Source organism: Scatophagus argus, chromosome 5, assembly GCF_020382885.2.
Source record: "Scatophagus argus isolate fScaArg1 chromosome 5, fScaArg1.pri, whole genome shotgun sequence".
Taxonomy (NCBI): domain Eukaryota; kingdom Metazoa; phylum Chordata; class Actinopteri; family Scatophagidae; genus Scatophagus; species Scatophagus argus.
In genome coordinates, this window is record NC_058497.1 from 3,233,518 (window position 1) to 3,257,333 (window position 23,816).

General features: G+C 39.9%; 3 protein-coding genes across 17 annotated transcripts in view; 2 read left to right on the plus strand and 1 right to left on the minus strand.

The window, feature by feature from the left end:
- Positions 1 to 72: 72 nt before the first annotated feature.
- Positions 73 to 1,382, plus strand: timm8b (translocase of inner mitochondrial membrane 8 homolog B (yeast)). The gene is made up of 2 exons (XM_046388408.1): positions 73 to 289; positions 967 to 1,382. Exons 1-2 carry the CDS (start codon positions 188 to 190, stop codon positions 1,132 to 1,134), a joined length of 270 nt encoding a protein of 89 aa, XP_046244364.1. The 5' UTR covers positions 73 to 187; the 3' UTR covers positions 1,135 to 1,382.
- An 881-nt stretch (positions 1,383 to 2,263) lies between these two features.
- Positions 2,264 to 8,271, minus strand: il4i1 (interleukin 4 induced 1). Its single transcript, XM_046388390.1, has 8 exons — positions 8,139 to 8,271; positions 7,284 to 7,380; positions 6,690 to 6,904; positions 6,441 to 6,553; positions 4,943 to 5,144; positions 4,774 to 4,842; positions 4,524 to 4,660; positions 2,264 to 3,987 (listed from the first exon to the last, which is right to left on the minus strand). Exons 2-8 carry the CDS (start codon positions 7,312 to 7,314, stop codon positions 3,219 to 3,221), a joined length of 1,536 nt encoding a protein of 511 aa, XP_046244346.1. The 5' UTR covers positions 7,315 to 7,380; positions 8,139 to 8,271; the 3' UTR covers positions 2,264 to 3,218.
- A 1,586-nt stretch (positions 8,272 to 9,857) lies between these two features.
- The window catches only part of snx19b (sorting nexin 19b), a 38,537-nt gene continuing 24,578 nt past the window's right edge, over positions 9,858 to 23,816 (plus strand). For 11 of the 15 annotated variants that reach the window (XR_006843327.1, XR_006843330.1, XR_006843332.1 and 8 more), the window contains exons 1-11: positions 10,447 to 10,600; positions 10,996 to 11,262; positions 11,400 to 11,594; positions 12,016 to 13,251; positions 13,664 to 13,862; positions 14,134 to 14,234; positions 14,350 to 14,469; positions 14,578 to 14,699; positions 15,203 to 15,296; positions 15,413 to 15,572; positions 17,862 to 17,991. Coding sequence is in view for 6 of the 15 variants with exons in the window: in XM_046388373.1 (XP_046244329.1) it covers positions 11,059 to 11,262; positions 11,400 to 11,594; positions 12,016 to 13,251; positions 13,664 to 13,862; positions 14,134 to 14,234; positions 14,350 to 14,469; positions 14,578 to 14,699; positions 15,203 to 15,296; positions 15,413 to 15,572; positions 17,862 to 17,991 (2,561 nt within the window). In the remaining 9 variants the exon portion in view is untranslated. Of the gene's footprint in view, positions 9,992 to 10,041; positions 10,383 to 10,440; positions 10,601 to 10,995; positions 11,263 to 11,399; positions 11,595 to 12,015; positions 13,252 to 13,663; positions 13,863 to 14,133; positions 14,235 to 14,349; positions 14,470 to 14,577; positions 14,700 to 15,202; positions 15,297 to 15,412; positions 15,573 to 17,861; positions 17,992 to 18,075; positions 19,302 to 23,816 lie in introns of those variants that run through there. The other 4 variants (XM_046388379.1, XM_046388374.1, XM_046388375.1 and 1 more) reach the window with 4 other exon arrangements.

Here is a 23,816-nt window from a genome sequence, read left to right on the forward strand (position 1 = left end):
TGCGACGCTGATTTACAAATCATGAAAGAAGGAGCCGCCGCTGTGCACTGAGCGGCTCATGATTTGTGTATCAGTGGCATTTCACACGCTGTAGCGCTCACTCGTGGTGAAACCGAAGGTCACCTCATCCCATCGCAGCGGCTTGTTCACGGGAATAAAAGTTGCTCTGTAACTATTCAATAACGAAATGGACGGTTTTGATAATTTCAGTGCGTCGGAGAAAGCCGAGGCGTCGGAGCTTCAGCGTATGATCGCTATAGAGCAACAGAAAGCTCAGTTCCAGGCCCAGGTTTGTATGCTAACCATGCTAATCTGTATCCAGCCCTTTAGCATTCATTCACTTTTGATAGTGAGTCGGTACCACACGCAGCGATGTGAGCCGTTCTCTGTTGGTGATATGCCATTTCACTAATGGCTTATTTTGCTAATTGAAAACTTAAGCAAACACTTCAGTCTATGTCTCAAATTACTTCGTTCTTGTAGTTCATACAGGACTATTAGTATAATATACTAGGGGCTTACGGATCAAATCACGTTACGTCACGTCACTTTTATCCAATTCACAGGTATACTGTATAACCTCATCATGGGCTGCTTGTTATCAAAAGCATGACACGTGTTGTGTCAATGTTTGGTTTTGTTTCACATTTATGTTAAGAACGAGTAGTGGCTGATATATCCCCATGAAATCTTTTTAAAAAACTCTTGACTTATGATTGGTATTAGCCTCTAAAAACGTACATTATTAATCCTCCTTTACAAAATCCAGTATCTGTCGGGCTCTTGGTTCAGTCAGTGATCACTGTAAGGCAAATGGTAATTCACTCACCCGTGGTCAGTTCTGTTCTGGAAATCTTGTTTGTGCAGCCTGTTCCATAGGCCATCACCGTAACTTATTAATCCCACATGCTACATGCCACATGTTACATGCATGAAATGTTAATGTGATATTTATATTTATTCCAGGTGCACACTTTTACTGATGTCTGCTGGGACAAGTGTGTGGACAGTCCTGGCTCGAAGCTGGATTACAGGACCGAGACGTGCCTGCAGAGTTGTGTTGAGCGTTTCATCGATACCACCCTGACCATCACCAACCGCTTTACACAGATGGTGCAGAAGGGCACCCATTAATAATGGACTAAAGATGCCAACAGGACTGTGTAACAACATAAATAAGATGTATTCCTAACAAATTGCTAGAAGATAATGTGAAGGGGACAAGGTTTTTTTTATGACTTACTGTTTAAGCTTTCGTCTGGTGGAGCTTGATGGGAAATTGCATGGTTGTAGCTGCAAATGGCAGCAAGAAGTACCTGTTTGAAATGAGAAGCCATGTAAGGTGACATGAGTAAAGTGACTCAATGTGCTCATGTTCAGCATCCTGTCTGTGATCCTTCATGTGCTAAACAAAAGAGAGAATGAAGCAGGGACAGAGTGTGAGACACCAGTGATGGGGGACAGATCTGAGTTCTGTGACAAGTCGCTTTCTCTGTCATACCAGTGGAGAAAGCATGTAAACGTGTGCAACCGCAGCAGCGTTGGTTAAAGACAGATTGTTTTCGTCTAAACATATTCAAAAAATCTTTTAATGACTGTATGTTATTGAAAGCACACATCACAACATTGCTAATTATCAAGACATTTCCTCTGGACTCGGCAGCCAAATTTCTGCCATGGAAGTACTGAAGTAAATGTATCCTGTTAGAATTAAAACTTTAAATAAATATTACACATTACGCAGTAGCACAGCACAGATAATGCTTCAAGTTATGCACAAAAACCCCACTAGAGGTCAGTGTTCAGATACCTGTCTGTTCGTCTTAACCTTGTAGTGAGTGCGGCTCAACTCTGATGAAGTTCCCTATCAGTCACTACATATATCATATCAGTCTGGACAGACGTGGGTGTAAAGTGCAACTTGACTGGTTGGCGGAAACAATAAAAACCTGAAGACAGATATGTGTAGCAGGGGCTCGGTCTGTAGGCTGGGAACCATTGAACTGAACCACCTGGTTATATTATGAGTTCCCGCTAAACCAGCTACAGCAGTAAAATGTTACATATGTGCTAATACAGCAGTATTATGATCAATCTAATGAATATGAATATAGTGATACAGAACTCATTGGCCAGTTTTTGCAGGATAGTTTTGATAGCACATTTTACTGATTTGTACTTAAACTTTAGAGGGATTTTGAATGCGGGACTTTTACTTGCAATGGAGTATTTTTATGAATGTATTGTACACTTTGTACACTTTTATTTAGATTTGTATGTAAAAAAAACTCCAGTTTTTTTGATGGATGTTACCATGTTTTCAAAGCAACAGTGATGGTCCCAAGTAACTGACAATTTAAAGCAATTCATTTATTCAAATATTTTACCTTCACTTTTCCTAAAAGTAAAATGAAATATAAAATAGCTGAAATGGAATAAAAATACAGAAATGAAACAGTTTACTGTGCGACAGTACTTGACAAGTACTGATTTAAGGGGTCACATCAGGAATGCCATTCATCAAACACAAATGCCATTATTTTGCAATGCTGCTCATAAACACTGTCTTACAGGTGTTCAGCGTGGAGCTGAAGTGATAGATAGATAGATACTTTATTGATCCTGAGGAAAATTCAAGGTGACTCACTGATTAGTTGATTGACAAACTATTTATCAGCAACTGCTTTAACAATAAAGTAACTGAGTCACTTTTCAAGCACAAATGCCGAACTCTTGCTGGTTAAGCAGCTGCGGTTTTCATCTTCTTCACAATATTCTGACATTTTCTAGCGCAAATTATTCATTTTTTTAATCAAGAAAATATTCAGCTCATTAATCAGTGCTCAATGTTTTAATCATTTGCAGCTCTAGTTTAGTTATATTCTGTAGAATTCTGTAGTATTCTATAGAATACCCTCTGAATCATTACATACACCAACAACATAACAGATCATGATCAGGATAAATCATAATAACTACATTTATATATATGGTATGATTTGTGGAATATGATCACAATGTCAGTTTATGGGCAGCCAACATACACACTTTGTACAGCCAATCTGTAAGTATGTAAATAAATCATTAAATATGTTCATGATATATCAGAATAGCAACCAGCATTCAAAAGATTCATTGGTGAAACAACATAGTAGACAAACCCTATGAGACTGAACATGAGGGAACGAATGTTAAACTAAAACATTTGCCAGACAAAACTAAACTGTAAGGCTATTAATATTTTTAGCTGCTCTGAGCGCAGACTTCATTGCGGTTTCAATCCAGCCATGCGGCGTGGCTGTGTGTTCTCCTGCGAAGTGCACTCGTCCCTCGCTCTGGAACAGTTCTCTGGCATAGTATTTCCTCTGGTAGGGTGTAAACAGGGCGAAAGCTCCCAGACTGTAAGGATCTAAGCCCCACTTCTTTACCAACCCCCCTGTACAATTTGGCCTGATGTACTCTCCATGGATTTTCACCAGGTCCTCTAGGACTGCAGCCATCAGGTCCTCATCGCTCATCCCTTGGAAGAGGGTGGAGTCGTCAGAGCAGGTGTAGGATGCCAGAAGGGCCCCTGCATTTGTACCAGGGAAGCTGTGGCTGGGGTAGTAGATGAAACGAGAGGGCCGGTCTGTGATGCTTTTCCCCCCTTTGATGCCCTCTCTCTCCCAGAACCGGTCCTTGAAACTGAGCACCACCTTGGTGGAGCTGGCATAGTGAACTGAGCGCAGGGCCTCCATCTTGTCTCCTGAGAGAGGGGGATGGAAGTCAATGAAGAGGCTGGCCTTTGCTGTGGCTGTAACCAAGGCATAGTCCACTGTTAGGTTGGTCATTGAGCCTGGATTACGCCGTTCTTGATATGTTACCGTCACACTGTTGCCGCCTGTTTGACTGATTAGCTTGACCTTTGAGTTGAGGTGGATTGTGGAATTTAACACCTGGTAGAAAGCTCTTGGGAGGTGGTCAAAGCCATCTGTCACTTCGTAGTACCTGGAAGAATCAGAAATCAGAATCAGTTCCCTGACCTCAACTCTACACCAAGTGCCCACCACCCCACAATATATAATGTAAAATACTCTTTTACAAGTGAAGGTTCTACATACAAAATGCTATTTTATTAAGTAACACAAATTAGCAGTAACTACTTGAAACCTCTAATCACTATTTTTGGACATTCTGTAATTCCCGGATGTGAAGCCTAAATATGAAACATTATTCTAACAAGTTCTCCGCATCAAATTTAAGGAAGGTCAGTGTTGTGTTCAGAATTTGTTTCTGCTGCCCTCAAGTGGCCAAAAAATGTATTGTTTTATTACAAGTAAGTAAGTTAATTCTTTTTCAACACTAGGCTGTTCATTAAATTATTTTGTGTTAAAAAGGAATGGAAATGGAAAAATACCCCACAGCATTTCTGTTTCCTGCCCCTTAGACAGTGATATTATTTCTAGTTCTAGAGATGTTCCATAAGAACCAGGGGAGCAGTATTGTCAGACCCATAATAAAATGGTCAAGTAAATATTCCTTACTCAGTGTTGTCATTGATATCTGACTGTATGTACAGCATCTCTATCAGTGATGTGTAGAAGAGGCTGTTTTCATTCAGAATGTCCCCAACCATCCTCAAGGCACCACGACTCAAGTTGCCCTCCTTCACCAGATACTCCTGTCAGTAATAAAATGTAACTTGTTATTTATGTGGTGAAGATTTTCATTCAGATAAAAGATGCGAACTGCGTGACATTTGTTCAGAGAATGTGAAGATAAATAAATCTTTACCATTACTGTGTAGGAATCATACTTATCCAACGTGGCACCGCAGCCCATTGTTTTAAGGTCATCCCTCACCTGTACACAGATCACAGAAGTTGGAAACAGACACTATCCTTGTGCATAAATTTAAAAAAAAGTGATAATTACACTGTCAGTGTGTGAAATGTGTGCACACCTTCCAGAGTGCCTGACTGAAAAGCTGGGCAGCTGATTTTCCCTTCTCTCTTTCATACAAGCTGTAATTGAGCACATCGGGGTTGTTTTCCACGGCATAGGTTTTCTGACGCACTCCATTCACCAGATAGTAGGTGTTGATGTTATCTTCAATGAAGGGGTTCAAGGAAATTTGTAGTTTGGATGCAAATGTCCGCAGAATCCTGTGGGATAGATACTATATGTCACATATATTTTGGAAGAGAGATTTGACATTCTTCTTTTTAGGTAACACCAGTGGTGGACAAAGTATTTAGATCATTTAGTTAAAGCTGCATTCATTAATCTTTTACCACGTGACATATTATCAGTGTGTAAGAGTTCATGGTGAAGTGAATGGGTTTGCAAATAACTGAACAATTACACATTGGGTCATGTCATGTTTCTGGCCATTGTTTTGCTATCTGTGTATCTTTGCTATCTGGGTATCTTGCTGCTAAAGGATCTGCTCTGTTTGCTAGCCAGTTGATCACTTTGCTGTTTGGTGCTGGGCAGGTGTTCAGCGACAGCGATAAGTTTCAGTGATAAGCTGAAAACAGCAGCTGCTGAGTGTATAGCCCAGTCACCAGAACAAAAAGCTGACATCATATGCTTCTGTAAAACATGAATATGTTAACTTTGTCTGTTTCATACGTATCACTTGAACATTTCTTTAATGCACATCAGCTGACTCTTCACTGGGAGAAGGATGGTGATGCTGTGTAACAAAGTGAAACTACTTCTACTCACATTTTTTATCTTTGTGGTGACCAAAGTGCTTTTTTCCAGCAAGTTGTGGGAACATTATTTAGCTGTGTTTGTGTTGACAAAAGCAAAACTGACCCTTTCTTAACCCTTATCAAATGTTCTTTTGTGCCCAAACCTAATCAGACATTAAGACAGCACTGTCACAACAGAAAATTGAAGGTTATGTGATTCTTTTTACATCACACATAGTGGTAATCATTTGTTCCATCAGAAAAGTGAATTTATTAGAGCAGCTTTAGATTAGCAACCACTATAAAACACTCAATTACATTGCCACAACACATGTTCTACATTACAACTTTTATTTCAGTGAAAGCACACAAGTAGCATATTATTAAAATATTTAATACATGATAATTGAATAATGTAAATTGCAAGCAGCAATTTAGAGTAAAAGGGAATTAATTCTGCATCCAGTGCAGAATTAATTTATTAGCACCTTATTAGCAATTGTAGCTCCAGGACTATCAGAAAACACTAAGCAGCCAGTATCTACAGCTGCTGGCAGATTGATAACAGAGTTAAGGTGCAGTGTGAAGTACATGTACTTGAAATTGTATGAAAATCTGGTACTAAACTGAGTACTTGAGTACTTAGTGGCTGTAGTTAATTGTTGATGGAAATAAAGTACCTTTAATATTATTGGGCCATTCACATCCCTGTAATATTGGCCTTACAGACAGTTAAAAGAGACAAGTTATTACTGTACTTACTTATGAAAGCTGGGGATCCTCATGGCACCCAGTTCTGCATACCAGCCTTCTTGTCTGTTCCTGAACGTCTCCACACGTCCTCCAATACGGTCACTGGCTTCTATGATGGTCACCTTGTTGTCCACGAGGATAAAAAAAAACATCATGTAAAACACACTTATGTATTTCAAATATCATCAGTATCCATTCAGAAAATGGATGTTTACAGTAATATTCCATGCAATATTCCCACACTATAAGTTGCTTTACTTTATGTCCAGCGTCTTCTAAAAACTTTGCCGCCGTCAATCCAGCAATGCCCCCACCGATGATGGCTATATGACGGGGTGTTTTAGTCCTGGGAAGACCTTTATCCACAATGTCGAGAAGCTCTCTGTAGTCAGTGTCTTGGAGGCACTCGTACAGAGGGTCTCCAAAGATCCCACTCACAGCGAACACCACAACCCCGACTAAAGCCAAAGGAACTGACGGAGGAAGAAAATATTCCAGTGATTCAAAGCATCAGCTGAAACAACCACATCCCCACCCCTGTAATCACCAAGCAACCGCCAACTTCCAGTTTCCTTTCTTCAGTGCTGAGCATAGAAACATAAAAAAGTCTCATCTCTAAGCAGAACTGAGCATTTATGACAAATCACATAAAAATATCCTGGTCATATTGGGGATATTTTCACAATAATCCCCTTGCGTTACATAAACACTTCTCCCTTCCATGATTCCAGTTTATTTATGCATTCAAGTACACATCAAATATTAATTTCAAAATTAAATCCCAATAGAACATCAGACTTTTAACTATCAAATAAACATATTCTTATTTATCATAATTTATTTAATACTTACAAAATTTGCACAGCGCTGTGTGAGGGATCATATTGACAATGGAGCTCCACAAACTGGATTTCTTACTTCTGCTGACGTTACGAGACGAAAATGAAACCTGCCAAAGACAAATGTGTCACAGGTTTTAGCAGGAAAGTATTAAAACAGGCAGTGTCATAATAAATAAAAAAAAAGTTTAATATTCCACAAAACTAAATATGTTTAATTCAAAATAAACTATTTAAAAAAAAAAAAAAAAACGCGGAATAAAATACATTAAATTTGGTAAAAACAAGATTAATTATTGCAGATAATTGAGGCACATCCATAATTACACAAGTGAAGTATTTAACATCAGAAGAGAAATGGAGGCATCTCAGCGTAGGCTCCACTCACCTTGATCAAAGGTAAAGTCTCGTAAGTTGTTGTAAACCTATGCATGACTTAGGAGAAATGACAGAGTCCCTGATAAAGCTAAACCTTCAATGCTGTCTCTCCATACAAAAGCAGCCTGGAAAACCTGTACACATGCATGTGTGAAAATGCACACAACGTATTTTTTAATGAGGGACTATGTGGCTCCTCAAGACCTCCAGAAATATTTTCCCACACCGGCTCGAGAGTCAACCACACTGAACAAATCAGATTAGTGAGGTTATACTAGTCATCAGCATACCTCATTTCCTCCATCTTCACTCATTTCAATATCTGACCTGAAAGTGCTCATTCAGTGGTATCCAGAAATGCCAAAATCAAACTTAAGGCTATATTACATCATACTTGATTATAAAACACATAACTCAAAGTATTAATTTTTCTATTGCAAATTTCATTTTGTTCAGATTTATTTAAAAATCAATCAAGTAATCTACTTACTTGTCCAAATGTATGGTCTTCCGACTCACTTCCCCACTGTGAGTATAGGACTCTGTGTCCAACAGATGATGTCTTTTATACTCCACAGTAAATGAAAGCAAAAGCAAGAAGAGTTTCAGTTTTCTGACTGCATTCTCAGCTACATTGTGTGGTCTCGTATTCAAACCTGAATAAATGATGTATAGCTCCTTTTGAGAAAGTGATAAAAAATATTGAGAAATTATTTTGATTATAAAAAATGAATGACTAAAAAAAGCTATTGAAAAGATTTCTAACGGTCTGCTGTCTTATGTCAAAACTGGATTTGTTTCGGTGGAAGCCTCGATGACAGAGACGCTCACCTGACCTGCTCGCTGTAGCTCAGGTGAAATTTTACATCACAGGTTACAAAACTATCTAACGATCTGTAGGTGATGCATAGCTTAACACAGCATTGATGGAGGTCAAGGGGCAGGTTTTATTTCGCATTTTTGTCAGCATGTGTAAAAACACTGAGTTCACTGAACTAATGAGGCTTTTCGAGTTAAGTCAGCCATGTTAATGTATAATGTAAAGTACATCTGTCACAACACCCTGAGAAGTCAGGCAGATCGGACAATTAGCTCTAAAGTCAACTGAGCCAACTGAGCCAACTGAGCGTAGCTGTGGAGAATACTCCGGGCGTAGTGGTCGAGAAGAGAATGAAAAGGAAAAAAGAAGAAGAAGATGACAGTAAGCAAACCGGCGGTCAGCTGTTTAACGTGACAAAGGTTTCATACTTGCTGCTGCTTGACACACAACTGCCATGGGTTTTCCACAGTTGCTCAACTGGTTCAATTACTTTTGTTATTTCAAATCCATAAATAGAATATGTACAACAAATGTACAAACAACGCTGAATACCAGGGACATAGCTAATGCATATATTTAAATATAGATATTTAAGATAATTAATAAAACTAAAAATAAAAAAACAACCATTTAAAGTGCATCTACCTTATTCACCAAAACATTTATGTTTTCAGTTGCTTCTTCTGTTTGTGTGCCTGTTTTGCTTGTGCCATAGTCAAAAGAGGTTTGACAAGTGCCCAAAGTATTTTGGAGTAAGTCCATCTTTCATGTGTGTGAAATCTATCCATCATTAAAGCCTATTAAAAACGTTCTCGTAAAGAAAATAAAATCTGTTGTCATCTTTCCAATAATCTTTCTTAGTCTTCCCGAGCAGACTGAAGAGTAAAACGTTTCAATGTGTGTCCACAATATCTTTGTGTCAGTCCAATGAAAAAACATGTGGGAAATATTTTATAGCTGTAAAAAGATAAAGTGTATTGACCCCAGACTGAATATATATCACCACTGTACTTCACGTCAGCTTTCCATAAAGAGATGGTTAATCATCGCCAGACGGCAAAAGCCTTGCCTTATGTGCTTTTGATATATTCTCCCTCTGAGCATATTCTGTTGCCATATGTGTATCCTGTTGAATTAAATTCAGAGACAAACTCCTTGCGTGTCATGTGACCATCTGCACCAAAAAAGCTAACGTCACTAGTTCATCATGATGAAACAACATATCCCGTGAGTCTTTGCCGCTGACAAAATCCTCATGGGAGCTGTAAATGTTGAACGTTAGAAAAAAGTAATCCACTGTACTTTATCCGTACCCTTTTAATGATCATAATTTTAGTTAGCACTTTTTTTTCTTTTTCTGACACCCTTCTTACTGTACCTCCAAAAAAACAATTAGGAGCTCGCGGGAGTCTTGGACAAGGCTTTCATATTTAAACATACGTCATGATACAGGAAGTAAACAAAGCGGGCGACATCAAAACGCTCACGAGACTTCCCACTGAATGCGTTGACAGCTTGTGCAGGTTAAATTATTTTTCCTTTCATTTAAATCGAAGCTAGGGGAAAGAAACGATACGAACTCTACGACAGAACGACATTGTCTATGTTGCAATGCTCCCCTTTTGGGTTTTGTAAATTTTTGCTGGGTAAGGATTTTGAGACGTAGCCTAACGCAACAGTATCTCTTGTAAAATGTTTTGCAATTTAAAAAAAGCTATGCTTATTGATATACACCCCGCAGGACATTACTGAAGAAGGCCTCAAACAATTCGCTAGGAGCTTCCCTCCATTTCGACTTTAATGAATGACGTGAAAAAGCATTTATGCCATTAATGTCCGTATTTGTGATGGAGACCGTGCTAAAGCGTCACCTTGATCATAACGTCCATATTATAGTGAATTGTATTGCTCCAGGTGAATTAACCTGCATGCCGAATTATCTGATATTGTGTGTGATTAAGTCGGCAAGCTTTTAAAACCACGCCTGTCGCGCGTATAAGAGTAATTTAGCAGAGAAACGTTAAATTCTCAAATCTATGATTGGGGTTTGGTCTCGCGGATTCTCACCAGTTGAGATGACGGTGTGTATCATGTACAAGTCAACTTAGTCAAACAATCTCCAGATGGTGGAGGTCAGTAGAAATGATAAATGCAGATAAAGAAATATTAATAGTGTAACTGAACAGTGGCTGGGTAGATAAGCAAGCTAGTATACATTCATTTTCTGCCAAGGCTTTATGCAAACTAACGTTAGCAGTTAGCATAGCTGAACATGTTTTGGCTTTGCAATTAAATCCAGTTAAATGGGTTGTTTATCATTAATGTGGTCAACCGAATTTCCGATAAAATTAAGCAGTGCTTAATAACACTGTCCTTGGTGGGTAATTGCAGCTCCTCTTGTAGTTAATCTGACCGTGCCTTCATCCTCTGTAATTTATATTAATCACATACTAGCATATGTGCACCTTTTCAGTTTGTTTTGAATGTTATACCTAATCTGTATTCTCCCTTGGTTTTGTGTTTAAAGATGTGATGTTGCTCTGACATGCATGATATCCACATTTCACCCTGAGGAGTGAGTAACAGTGCCATGGCTGAGGTGTTGGGACAGAAAAGCTTGTTGGGCTTTGGTGTGGTACTGGCATGGCTGCTACTTTTCCACTTGCTGGTCAACATCTGGCTGCTTTGCGTGTTCACCAGCCTGCTGGTAGTGCTCGGTGGCTGGCTTGGCTCGCAAGCTGTCCTGGAGTCCAACAGTGTGATTCACCTGGAGAGGTTTATCACCTTGGAGCAGGTAAGTGTACGGTTAATGGTTAAGATTAAGATAATCTTAACCTTGCTTGCTTTTGGGAAACTGGGACCCCTATCTCTTTTCCAGTATTAATTAATTTACACTTATTTTGTGTATTTTGTGTTATTGCTAAATTTCAGGTTCCACCCTCTGTGGAGGATGAGCATCACTTAGACCAGGAGATCCACAACACAGTGAGGAAAATCATCAGGGACTTTGTCAGCTCCTGGTACTCCACTGTGTCCTCTGAGAGTGCCTTTGAAAAGGAGGTTCAAGAAGCCATGATCTCTATGGCCATGGAGCTGAAAATACGTGCGAGACAGGTCGACAGAAAGGTGCTGTTTAAGGACACGAGTATTGGAACAAATTTATGGTTGCCTTTCTGAAGTCACTTGATTTATTAAACATTTTGTGAATGAAAAAAATGCTCTTTAAATGCTTTGAAACACTTGGAACTTTCCTCAAAACATACAGTTATTTCTTTCACATTACATGTAATGAGTTGAAGACTGTATCAAGAAAAACATCTGGTCATCATATAGGAGACAGTAAATCTTATTGCAGCAGTCAGACCAACAAACAGGATACATGTTTAGTTGATAATGCCAACAATCATCATTCAGTAATGTCGTGTATTGTATATAATGCTCTGGTATTGAGAAAAACTATCACCAGATTTACTCTTAAGATGTCTTGTGAAAGTGAAATTTGAACACCACAAATGGTCTTTAAAAAGATATTTTTGAATGCCTGCAGGAGCTGACCCAGAGGATCCTGGATCTGTTTGGCTGCCACCTGCAGGACTACATCAGAGCCAAGGAGCTTGTGGGCGAGGAGCAGATGCCTCTGACGTCAAAGTGGAGCGCTGACAGCAAGCATTTGTGGAAAGCGTATTCCAGCATTACCACGCCTCATCTTGCCATGACCAGTGACACAGTGGAAGTAAACTATACCAGAGCAGTTGTGGATTTGTTGCTGCATGTTTTGGTGCCATCACCACACTTGGAGACCCGCACTGGTCGGTTTGTTGTTGGAGAGCTCATCACCTGCAACGTTCTACTGCCTCTTATTGACAGATTGTCTGACCCTGACTGGTTAAACTGTCTCATGATTGAAATATTTGGCAAGTCTAGCAAACCAGAGGAGCCAATCGCAACAGAGCCACTGACACCGCTAGCACCGCCACCTGGTGAGTCAGAGCTTCTTCCACTACAAGAGACGCATGTACCTCAAAATATCCATCAAAATAATGAGGTTCTCCCACTAAGAGCTGACCCTGAAATGTTTAATAACATAGAGGTGGGCACAACTGAGCTTGTTGCCTATGATGTGATTGATTCTGAGGAGGTGAACTGTCCACAGAACAACACTGAAGAGGAAGAACCCACTCAAGCCTTCTTAAGTCACTACATGCGAGGAAGCAAGTCTAACCCATTTTACCAGGAAAATGACTCTGACCTGGATTCTCCTTTAGCTGACTTTAAACAAAGTTCCATAGATTCCCTGGTCATGGTAGGTCAAGAGGAAGGCCTGGATGATCGACAGAAAGAATGTGCCAAATATGCTGAGAACTTCAATGGTGTCAACATGGAGGATGTTGGCATCAGTCCAGTGGATGGCACCTGCCCTAAAGTCATGGTGAATTCACAACCAGTAGAGCATCCTAATGGCTGCAGCTCCTCAGGTAGAACAGCAGAGGGAACTCATAGCATAAGCAGCCTCCAGGACCTGGAGAGAGAGGGCAGTTACCCGTCAGTAAACCCAGCAAGAGAGCTCCTTCTGGGTGTAGAACAGAGTGGACTGGGGAATCCCAGTGAGCTGACAGAAGTCAGTCCGTTGCAGTCCTCTTCCCCCATGCCATCATTCAGTTTTGAGCCCCTTAGCAGCCCTGATGGACCAGTCATCATCCAGAACCTGCGTATCACTGGCACGATCACAGCTAAGGAGCATCGTGGCACCGGCTCACACCCCTACACACTTTATACTATTAAAGTAAGGACAGGACATAACTTATTTCTCTTTTTCTGCTTTGTTTCTTACATTACTGATGATTTTGTTCCTGTGTGGTGATATCATACTTTTTCAGATGCAACACATCAGCATTTTTGTCTTTGAAATATACTTGCCCTATGGTGTGCACTTCGAGTAGCACAAGGCTGACGTAAGACCCAAAGGTCAACGACATCTTTAAAAGTTACAATGAAAAATTGTTGAAATGTTAAAGGTACCCTGTGGCCCTTTTACCAAAAAAATAGATGCAATTTGAATCTAAAATATGTGCTGAATTTTGACAATTGCATAGTCATTTTGAGGAAGTCATCTATAGGGGTCAATATCTTCTAACCTTTACAGTGAACTTAAGAATGCTGGTACAAGTCTTACACTGTGTTGTGTTGGTTTTCAGTATGAGACAGCAGTGGGCTGTGAGAGTGCAGGAGGCATTCAGCCAGTCTCTGAGGATGTTGAAGTTGTACCGTCGTGTTGTGAGAATCCATCACCCATTCAGCCAGTGGCCTATCACATGGTCAACAGACGATACAGCGAATTCCTCAACCTGCAAACACGGTTGGAAGAAAAACCTGAACTACGGAAACTCATCAAAGGTGAGCAGGACGGACTCTCGATCAGCTAAGAGAATGCGTATACGTGCGTATTTCAGTTAACATTTGAAACCATTTGTTGCTGTTTGGAGCCACTGGTGTGCATTGTGGCCCAGTTATCATTTGTGTGGCTCAGAGAAATTCATATATGGCTTCCAAACAGACCTGGATTTGCAGTTGAATTTCTGGCCATTGCTTAAAACAATCCACTCTGCTTGGCATTTGGTATTTGAGCCAACATTCAGGATGCTATTGTTATCGGACTGTGTTTCAGGTGTTAAAGGTCCAAAGAAAATATTTCCAGACATGCCATTTGGAAACATGGACAGTGACAAGATAGAGGCCAGGAAAGGACTTCTAGAAACCTTTCTAAAAGTTAGTGGATTGATTTTTTTTATCACATTAATCAAGCATTCGTTGGCCCAATGTAACATTTTATGTTGTGTATGGTGTCTAAGGTTGTAGACGAGCTTTCTGTCTTCTTTTTCAGCAACTCTGTGCCATCTCTGAAATAGCCAACAGTGAAGAGATGCAGGAGTTTCTGGCTCTCAATACAGATGCCAGGATCGCCTTTGTCAAGAAACCTTTTATTGTCTCACGCATAGACAAGGTTTGACCTTGAATATTTCATTGTGGAACAACTGGATAATTCTTGACAGCATGTATGCGTGTACATGTGTGTATTTTGTGTATTTATATTGTGTGTATTTTTGTTTAGATTGTGGTGAATGCCATTGTGGATACCCTGAAGACAGCGTTTCCTCGTTCAGAACCTCAGAGCCCAACAGAGGATGAGGGAGAGGTGGATGGAGGGAAAATAAGTGGTGACAAGAAGAGCAAGTATGACTCCAACTATGAGAACAACTTTTAATCTCTGGTGGCTATGATACCAGTTTGGTCAGTGATTTACATCAGTATTATCAGCTGACAAAACCTCAAGGTCTGCACGGTTGTTGTAATATTCAGATTTCCATTTGTAATGATGTCACTATGTAGTTTCAAAGGAAAATGTACTTTGAAACTAAAACACTCAGTGTTCGTTAGTGGGAAACCTGTCAGGGATCATGGCTTGCATTAGGAGGAAGAGGGGGTGGGGTAGGGTAGGGGCCACCTGGGATCTGGGGCACAGAGTGAACCTCTGCATGTGTTATACCCTCCTGATGAAACTCCCCTCTGGCAGGTCAAAAGAGCAGCGTTGTTCTTGTAGCAGTTAAAGGTTATATATTGTAATTAATATAATACTATATATGATAATTGATAGATTGCAGTCTTTATGCAGATTTCATTATTGCACAATGATGAGTATTAAGTTATTGCGTGTGTGTGTGTTTATATGATTCTAGGTCTCGTCTGAAGTTCTCCAGTAAAAATATCCCCTTCGTGAACGGCTCAGACATTAGACCATCGGTTTTGTTCAGCTGGGAGCAGACTAACACGGTAAGCAACTTACATTGAAATCTGCATTTTGATAAGCATTACTGATATTCGCTGCTTAAGTATTATAGTGACATTTTCAGGTATGATTCAAGTTTTCTGTTTCTCTGTTCTTGAAGGTTTTTAACGGCATGTCTGTGGGAGATTTGGAAGCTTTTCTCTCTGAACAAGAAGAAGTGATCACCAGAGCTGAGCCAGAGAGGGAGGACAGTGCCATAGTAAGGAAGAAGGGAAGCTGTCTTGTCGACACTTTGAGTGGACAGCACAGTCAGGAACCTGGTAAGACCGTGGCAAGAAGATATATTGTGAGATATAATGTTCTTTGTGCTTTATCTCAAGGTTACCTAGTTGGCACGTGCCTCAAAGCTGCTGTAGGTAAATTTAAAAGATATCCAATTGTGAACTTGAACTTTAATCAGCATGTCTGACCTGTTTTGTCTGCTTCTGGCATTCCTGTCTGCTTCGTTCCTCCATCTTCCATTCAGTATCTCATCATAATTCCAGCAGGACTATCTGATCAAAACCAGCTTGTTCCATATTCCAGTTACTCATCATATTCATCAGATTGAATGCATATTTTGGCAAGTCTTGGCATGCAGCTGTAGCTGAAGGGAAAAAAAAACATGAAAGTGACTTGGTTTTACAGTCCTTTTATTTTATTTTTCCTTTCCACATCTAAAACCTCCTATTAACGCCATATTCATTGACATGGGCTAAAACTGGTGGCAGTAATGGAAAAGAGTCAGCGTGTATCTGAATGCAGTTTGGACACTGGCTTTGATCAATGCGTGTATGTGAGTAAGTAAAGTCTAAAGTGAAAGCGAAACTGTATCTCTTAAGACCTTTTTGCTAAAGAGTAATTTTTTTTTATTTAAAATGAAACACAAGCCGGGGGGGGGGGGGGGTCCTCATCTTGGGAGAGGTGAGTTGTTGCAGGATGACCACAATGGAAACTTTGGAAAATTTGGAGTTTACAGTGAGGACCTGCCAGCAAGAATTTACTTTCATAGTCATGGCTGAATATTTAGTTGTCTTTGACAGTCTAGATGAGGAGACAACTGCAAGAATTCACCTCCGCTGACACTTGTGTTTCACGTGTTTTAAAGAAAAAGGATTTCACTCTTCCACAAAAAAAAATCTGTATTTGTAGGGATTGTTTCGGAAATATTGACATTTGACTTTCACACAGAGTAACGATCTCAGCATTCTGAGTGGCAAAGAAAGCACTTTTGGTGTATGTAACTTTGATGGTGAGAGTTGGTCAAAAGGATCACTTTGCAGCCGCGGCAGGTGATTTATGGGACCAGTTCCAAAATGTTTGGATCACTCACACATGTAAATATGCAAACAGAGGGTCCAAGTTTAAAAATACAAAAATTCCCATTTTATTGCTATGTCACTATCCACTATGTTACATCATGTGCCACCTCTGCTCCACCTGTCTCCATGACAGGGAATCACCAAATGTAAAATGGATGATCTCATGAACATCATATACATGGAAGCTGTCTCTGCATTTGCTTTACTCTGGAGTGAGACATTTATTGCATTTCTTGTTAAGAATTTGGTCATTGTATTTTTGATGTTACAATACCTTGATGCGTGATGTGAACAAGCCTTCTCGGTCTTCCATGGTCCATTTAATATCAAAACAACAATCGCTTGTTGTTCTTCCATGTTAATCTGAATGCCTGTTACTAAGTACTTACCCAGATTCAGGCACTGGTTTGATTGACTACGTGGTTGTTTATGTGGTTTGTAGCACAGGTATACACCATACCAGAAAGTGGAGAGAAAAGTCCCACATTCCAGGTTTAAATGTGACTGTTGAGCTTCAGTTTTAGTTAGAATATAATTTAATTTTTGTTAATTTTGAAACCAAAAAAGTGCTGCCTCAAATTTCTTTCATTGTGCTTATTGTTAGCAATTTTTTGTTGTAAAAATTAAAAGTCAGTCAGTCGTCAGTCTCAAAACATGGAAGCTACAGTCATTTTTAATTCATATTTGTCTTTGTGGGTTCTTGTTACAGGTTTCATAGTAGCAAAAAATCTCAAATGCCTGTAAAGTATAAAACTGCTAATCTTTGACGGTAACCGTTCAGCACTACAGAAAGGTGTGCATTTATATCTCAGGATTCTAAGAAGTCTGTTGAGTTTTGTGGACATCAGTCTGTTTTCTTTTTCTTGACTGGGCTTTTCCCTCTTAGAATAGTCTTAAATATATCCTGCAGATAGCACTTCTGTGGACCGTGATAACCAAAAGATGGCTTTGACTAAAAATGTAGTACATGTAACATCTGATTCTAACCACGTGAGGGCAGTATTAATAAATGTATGAAGTACAGGGCTGATGTGATGACTGCACCCGAAAGTCAGAAGAAATGTATTTCTCGAAAGTAGATTATAATATTTGGTTTCAAATAAAGATTGATGTCCAGCAGATCCATCTGTCTGACAGATACTGCTTTTACATGCTGAATAAAGCTCAACTTTGCCTGGAATACAGTAATAATCTTGCATGTCATATTGAGTTGCTCTTTACTGTTTATCTTTCATGTTGTGGGCATAGCTTCAGAGACGGCGCTGGCTGAGGTGGCTCTGAACATCATGTGTCTGCTGATGAAGAAGCAGTGGAGCTGGCTGTGCAGTGAGAACATTCAGAAGACCATCAGGCTGCTGTTTGGAACCCTTATTAACAGGTGACATGAAATTTATGTAGCTGTTGTGGGATGCCAAAAAAGAATTTGATAAACAGACCGTCAACCCAACTCCTTCATCCACAGTGAAATATCATAAGCATAAACTGAGAGTCAATTCAACGAAATCGGCAGATTGCAGTGTTGAAAATGTGTCTCCTGTTCCCTGTTTTAGAATTTGTAGCTTCTGTGAAGGTTGTCCCAATGCCAGAATTTTACACTTCAATACAATAGGAGTAATACACATAATACAAACAAAAGGCGCAGCACCGGCAACTGATGCAAGTGATGCCTGTTCACAGAACTCAGCTCTGTACCTGGATGCCGCAATCTACAAATCATCTTAGTTCAGGCAGCTCACTTATCAGTTCCTTGGAGAGAAAGCCAAGAATCAGAATCAGTATCAGAATACGTAATTGATCCCTGGAGGAAATTTGGTTTGTCATATTAAGATCATGTTATGTACTTAAGAAGTATTTTTTTCTTTTTCATACATTGGATTCATTCACAATTAAATGATGTCTACAACTCAAAGGCTCTGTCTTCTCAAAAGGTTATGTCATAGTCCTAAACATAATGTAGATTGATTGCTATCCCACAGTCCTTCTGTACATCAGCCCAGTAAGTCTCCTTTTGCAGAAGGTCATACAGTTCCCACAACTGAGTAATTCTGTGACCTGTAGAAGAATTTGCACTTCATCAACGCTGCACTTAGCTGTAAAGGTATGTCTGGTCAGTGGTTAGTTGGTGGCAAACACATGGTATGTGAACTGTAAGTAGACTGTGAAGGAGAGCCTTGATATATATGGCACCCTGTGCATGCTCACAGCATATAATAAGGTATCTCAGATGTTCATCTTGTCAGCCACATCCTCCAGTGCCTTTGGGATGATCCAGAGGCCTAGGGTGCATGGGATGAATCTAATGTGTTTTGGGTCTATCCTGGGAGTCTCCTTCGAGTTCCATGTGCCTTGAAGGCCTTGAGAGGGAGGCATCCAACACACATTCTAATCAGATACCCTAACCATTCTACAAGAACTGACTTCTTCCAAGTGTGAAGGAGCAGTTAGTTTGTACAATGTGTCGTTGCGCCTGACCATCAGAAATGGTCAGATGTTACTTCAATAAGTGAGGGTTGATATTGCCTTCACCATCTCACCCTACCTGTTTGACCTTACCAATCCTGTCCAATCCATGCAGTTCTTTACTGTTGGTATCTTGGCACTACAAAGTGAAAGCAAAGTCTTATAATTTGGCTGCAGGTCAGCCCACTGATGGCCTTGCTTAGTTTTGCGTTTACAAAAGTTGTTGACAAGTATTCCAGAGGAGTTTGTTTACATTCACCTTCCCAATGCTTACTCACTGCTTGTAAGTAGATGCTGGTGACATTTTACAACAAAAAGATCAGAATCATGCTGATGATGCTTCCAGACAACAATGCAAACTGTTCTTCTATGCTTTTAACAGTGATTGCCTGTGGATCACTCTGTCTTTTTGAAGTGCTTTTGCAAGGGTTTCTGCAGAAAGGAAGTCTATGGCTATGTGTTGGAGAGGGGATTATGACACAGACCTAAACAATGAAGTCTTAGACAATTCTTGTTACTATTACATTTGCTGTAGGTATCTGTGTATACATGTATGTATGTAAGAATTTAGAATGACAGACATCAACTCCCCAGTCATTTATCACAGATACGTATAGCTCCTGCTGCCAGTAAACTGAACATGGAGACAATGTTCTCAGGTTCTAGTGTTTGTGCTGTTAGTGCTATGACCTCACGTTCCCTGGGGGTGTCAGGACCAGAATATAGTTTCTTCATATTGATACTGGGCCCTCTATTTTAAGAAGTTCACCGAGCCAAGTATGAACGTCCTTGTACTTTTGTTCAGCCTCGTCTATATTAGGCAGCGATCTGTCAACACTGCAGTGACAGCTCCTAGTGTAGCAGGTATCTCCTCTCATCAACTGGTTTCACTGTGCAGAGGAGATGAGATGCTCTGGCTGTGAACCGCTGCTGATAGAAACACTACATATGAACAGATTGCTCTGTTCATGTATGATTTTGCATCAATTTGAAAAACAAATGAAAAATGGTATATAGACAATAAAACAACCAAAACCATGAACCATGTAACCTTTTATGGATATAAATGTTCCAAGTAAAATGTAAGTATAAGACAGTGAAGGCTTATATAAAGACCATTCCACTATAAAGAAAAAGTAGCCTGAAGAATGATTGCTTATGAATTGATGTCCCTTTCATACCAAATTATGTTACTCCCCTGTCACCGATCACCTACTACCAGTTAACATGTTGACCTGTGAAATGTTTGTGTTTTACAGGTAAAATATTCTCACAGCCATTTTTCTTATTAAAAGGAAAATACAACTGTACACCTTTTGAATTTAGGTTTCTATCTTTTACTGAATGATGAGCTTAAGTGCCTTGTTAAATCATCGTAAAACAATCTTCATTCAAGTTTGGTCGCCATCACCAACTCTGGTTTGGTTTTTAAATCCTCAGTTCACCTGGTAAGGTGTCAAAATATTGGTCTACTTTTACATTGCACTTTTAATGTAATTGTACTAATGTTGTGAAAAATATTTGTTTCTGAGTGACTGGCAGATGCTCTTTAAAACAAGGTAGGCGGCTGCCGTCACAGTCATATTTACAGCTGAACCAGCATCTTGCGCCCTTTCAGTAAGCTACACGTAACCGTGCTTTACACTGTCATACCAGCTAATTTACTGTTGGGCCTCAACCAGCCATGAGTTAATACTGTCAGCCAAATCAGCTACCTTTTTTTTTTGTTATCATGGTAAGATATTATATGCACATAACCTAATGGTATAGAAGAGAAACAAAAAGACTCATTTAACACCACATTGATTGTTATTCTTACTAATAAACTGATCCACAAATTAATCTAAAAATCCCATGTAGAGCATTCTTAGTAGGAGAAACAGCTTACATCATATGCCATGAAGGTTTTTATATAATCTGACAGCAGAGGAAAGAGAAGCTGCAGGCAGCAGAAACCTTATCCCTGCTAGTCTACATCTGTAGTGGATGCATGTCTGTCACAATTTAGTTTGGAATTGCAAGTGAATAGAAAATGTGTGTGTTTGTGTGTGGGGGATGAAACCAGGACCCAACAGTTCAAATCTGGTTGTCTGTGTTTGTGTGTGTGTGTGTGTGACAGGTCTGGCTGGAAAAGCCAGCTCTCTGCTCCTATAAATGGGGTCCAAGGCGAGCCTCTGGTTTGAGCCTGGAAAGGGGGCAGTTTAAGATGAATATAGTCTCCTTCTCTTAGACAGCAGTCTGGATGGAAAATCCAGCCGGCAGCAGATTGTTGTCAGTTCTGAATGTGGTGTAGATGTAGCAAAGTGAAGCCACTTATGCCAACATCACACACATTTGTTGAGATAAACCATTTTCTTTTGGCGTGTGTAAATATAATGCTTCCTTCATTTTGTCAAATAAAAAGCTGAGTAAATACCAGTTGATTATAATGAGGCAGAAGCCTGTCATTACAAATAAATATAACTTACACTTTCGGAAAAGCATGCTGAGACTTATGTCAGACATTAAAATGTGTGAAAGGAGCTCCATAAATGCATGCATGAAGAGTGCTGAGGTAGGCTTGCATTCCAGCCGAACGAAATAGGCCCTTTGAGACTGATGGGGAAAGTGGGTCAGTGGTGGTGATGATACAATATCCTTATTGTAATGAATCAGACTGCTTCAAGTGTCTCACATTTTCTCTGCAAGCAGTTTTGCCATTGGACTGTGGTCAGTAACACACTGTAAATGTGGAACATTCTCCCTGTGAATCCAGAGGACACGTCATATCTGCTGATGGACCGACATTTCTACCACTCCATTACTTGGAGAATACACAGGTTCTCGTTGTCAGTGCACCTGAACTACTGTGCTGATACTCAGCAGTCTTTTTTTGGTTTGTCAGTGGGTTGTTTGTTAGTCTGTCTTATTAGTCTGGTTTCACCTCACCAAACTCCATGTGGCACCTCTGCTCTGCCAGTGTTTTGCTGCACCTGTCACGCAATGACATGATTCATTATTTTTACCCCCTCAAACAGCATATTAATACTTCCATGAACAATTCAAATGGTACCATAAGTCCTCGCTAACAGCTTGATGATGGGGGTGAGCATGAAGGGGAGTATGGAGGATTTAAAGCTTGTCAGCAGTTGACAAAGAGACTGCTCTCACTCTCTCAATCTTTTTCTTTTCTTCGCTCTGCCTCTGCTTCAGCTACACTTTTAATTAATACCCAGGGATCTCCATCTGACATACAGTGGCCTGCTTGGGTTTCGCTGGCACTGAACAACGAGTTGTCTGGCTTCAGGGAAAGTGGTTTCTGTCTCACTGCTACACTATTTAGCCAATGACCACACTGTGGCATTTGGAAAGAACTCTGAAGATGTGGTCAGAAATCCAACATTAAAAAAATATATAACATTGGCTTTCCTAAGTAGTGTATTTTATTCGCCATGAGTCAACTTGCATGCTTGTTTTTCAAGAGGTGTTTTTTTTGTGTGTGTGTGGGGGGGTTTGTTGTATACAGAAGATTATGCACACAGTTTGGGCAGGTGGATTGCTTCAGAGCACTGGAGCAGACTCTGTCTAAAAGCAACAGTCTTTAATGTTAATTATAGTCATTCCTGATATAATGTTTTGCTGCTGTCAAAAAAAGCAAATTAACAATAATTTTAAAGTGGTAGTCAAAAATACTGCCTCATAACAAGTAGTGATGAAAATATGAGTGGGAGTGGGGTTGTGATGAAAACTCAAAATGGAATGTATATGTTAGTGTACGTGCTATTACGATGAGAAGAGCTTAATTTGAATTGTATAAAAATATTTGTGGAGGTTAGCAAGAGACAGAGAATACTGCAGTTAGACTCCACTGACATACAGTATCCTCATCAAATGTGGGAGATCCACTGGTGGTGATCGTGGAATAAAGCCAATGGATGTGGATGAAAACGCTCAGTTGGATCTTACATAACATCCTGAAGGTCATAGCAGTGATGGAAGAGCGGATGGGGTTGGGGAGGTGGGGTCTGAAAGACAGAATGACAAGAGATGAATAAGAGGAGGATCGTACTATTATTTAAAAACCTGCATCCAATAACTGGTTGATTCCAGGAACACCACCAGAAAGACGATTGGCCAGATACATTCAAGTTAGAATTTTTCAAATGAAAGATACTTTGATGTAGGAAAACCTGAGTTATGAAGAACATTTTAAGGTGTCTTTGTCAGTGAGTGGTTGCCGCTGCTGTTTCCATTCAGCCGTGCCACAGAGGTCGCGATCAGCGGCAGTCCTGTCTCTTGGATGCACACTGCCCTTTGCAGCTGCATTTACGGTTTATGATGATGCAACTTTTTTAACTTCCAGTTTATCATCAGCTTCAAAGTCTTATCAGTGCTAATGACATTAGTCAGCAGAACGTGATTGACTGCATCAATATTTCTAAGCATTTTCTCAATTTTAAGCTGCAGCCTGCTCTGTTCAGCTGTGTCATGAGATTCTACAAGGTGGGCAGAAGCAGCTGTAAGATTGGAGGTTGCAGGGAGCCAGAGTGGAATTTCACCCTTTGGCTACCGATTCAAAATACAAATACTGGTGTCACCTGGTGACATTAAAGGTGAGAGCAACTTAAGTAGAAAGAAATAACAGAAATTGTCTAAATAAAGGCAAATTGTGAGAAGAGATCTTTTTATACAGTATTTTTAAATACCTTATTTGTCTTTGGAAAATTCGTAGCAGCAGAAAGCCATTAAATAGATACATATTGA

Excerpts from the sequence above, each read along its gene's own strand:
- timm8b (XM_046388408.1), top strand. The coding sequence starts at position 188 with ATGGACGGTTTTGATAATTTCAGTGCGTCGGAGAAAGCCGAGGCGTCG. Across the intron at positions 290-966 it reads AAGCTCAGTTCCAGGCCCAG|GTGCACACTTTTACTGATGT; the intron begins GTTTGTATGCTA and ends TATTTATTCCAG.
- il4i1 (XM_046388390.1), bottom strand. The coding sequence starts at position 7,314 with ATGATCCCTCACACAGCGCTGTGCAAATTTT. Across the intron at positions 4,843-4,942 it reads TCAGTCAGGCACTCTGGAAG|GTGAGGGATGACCTTAAAAC; the intron begins GTGTGCACACAT and ends ATCTGTGTACAG. Across the intron at positions 3,988-4,523 it reads GATATCAATGACAACACTGA|GTACTACGAAGTGACAGATG; the intron begins GTAAGGAATATT and ends TGATTCTTCCAG.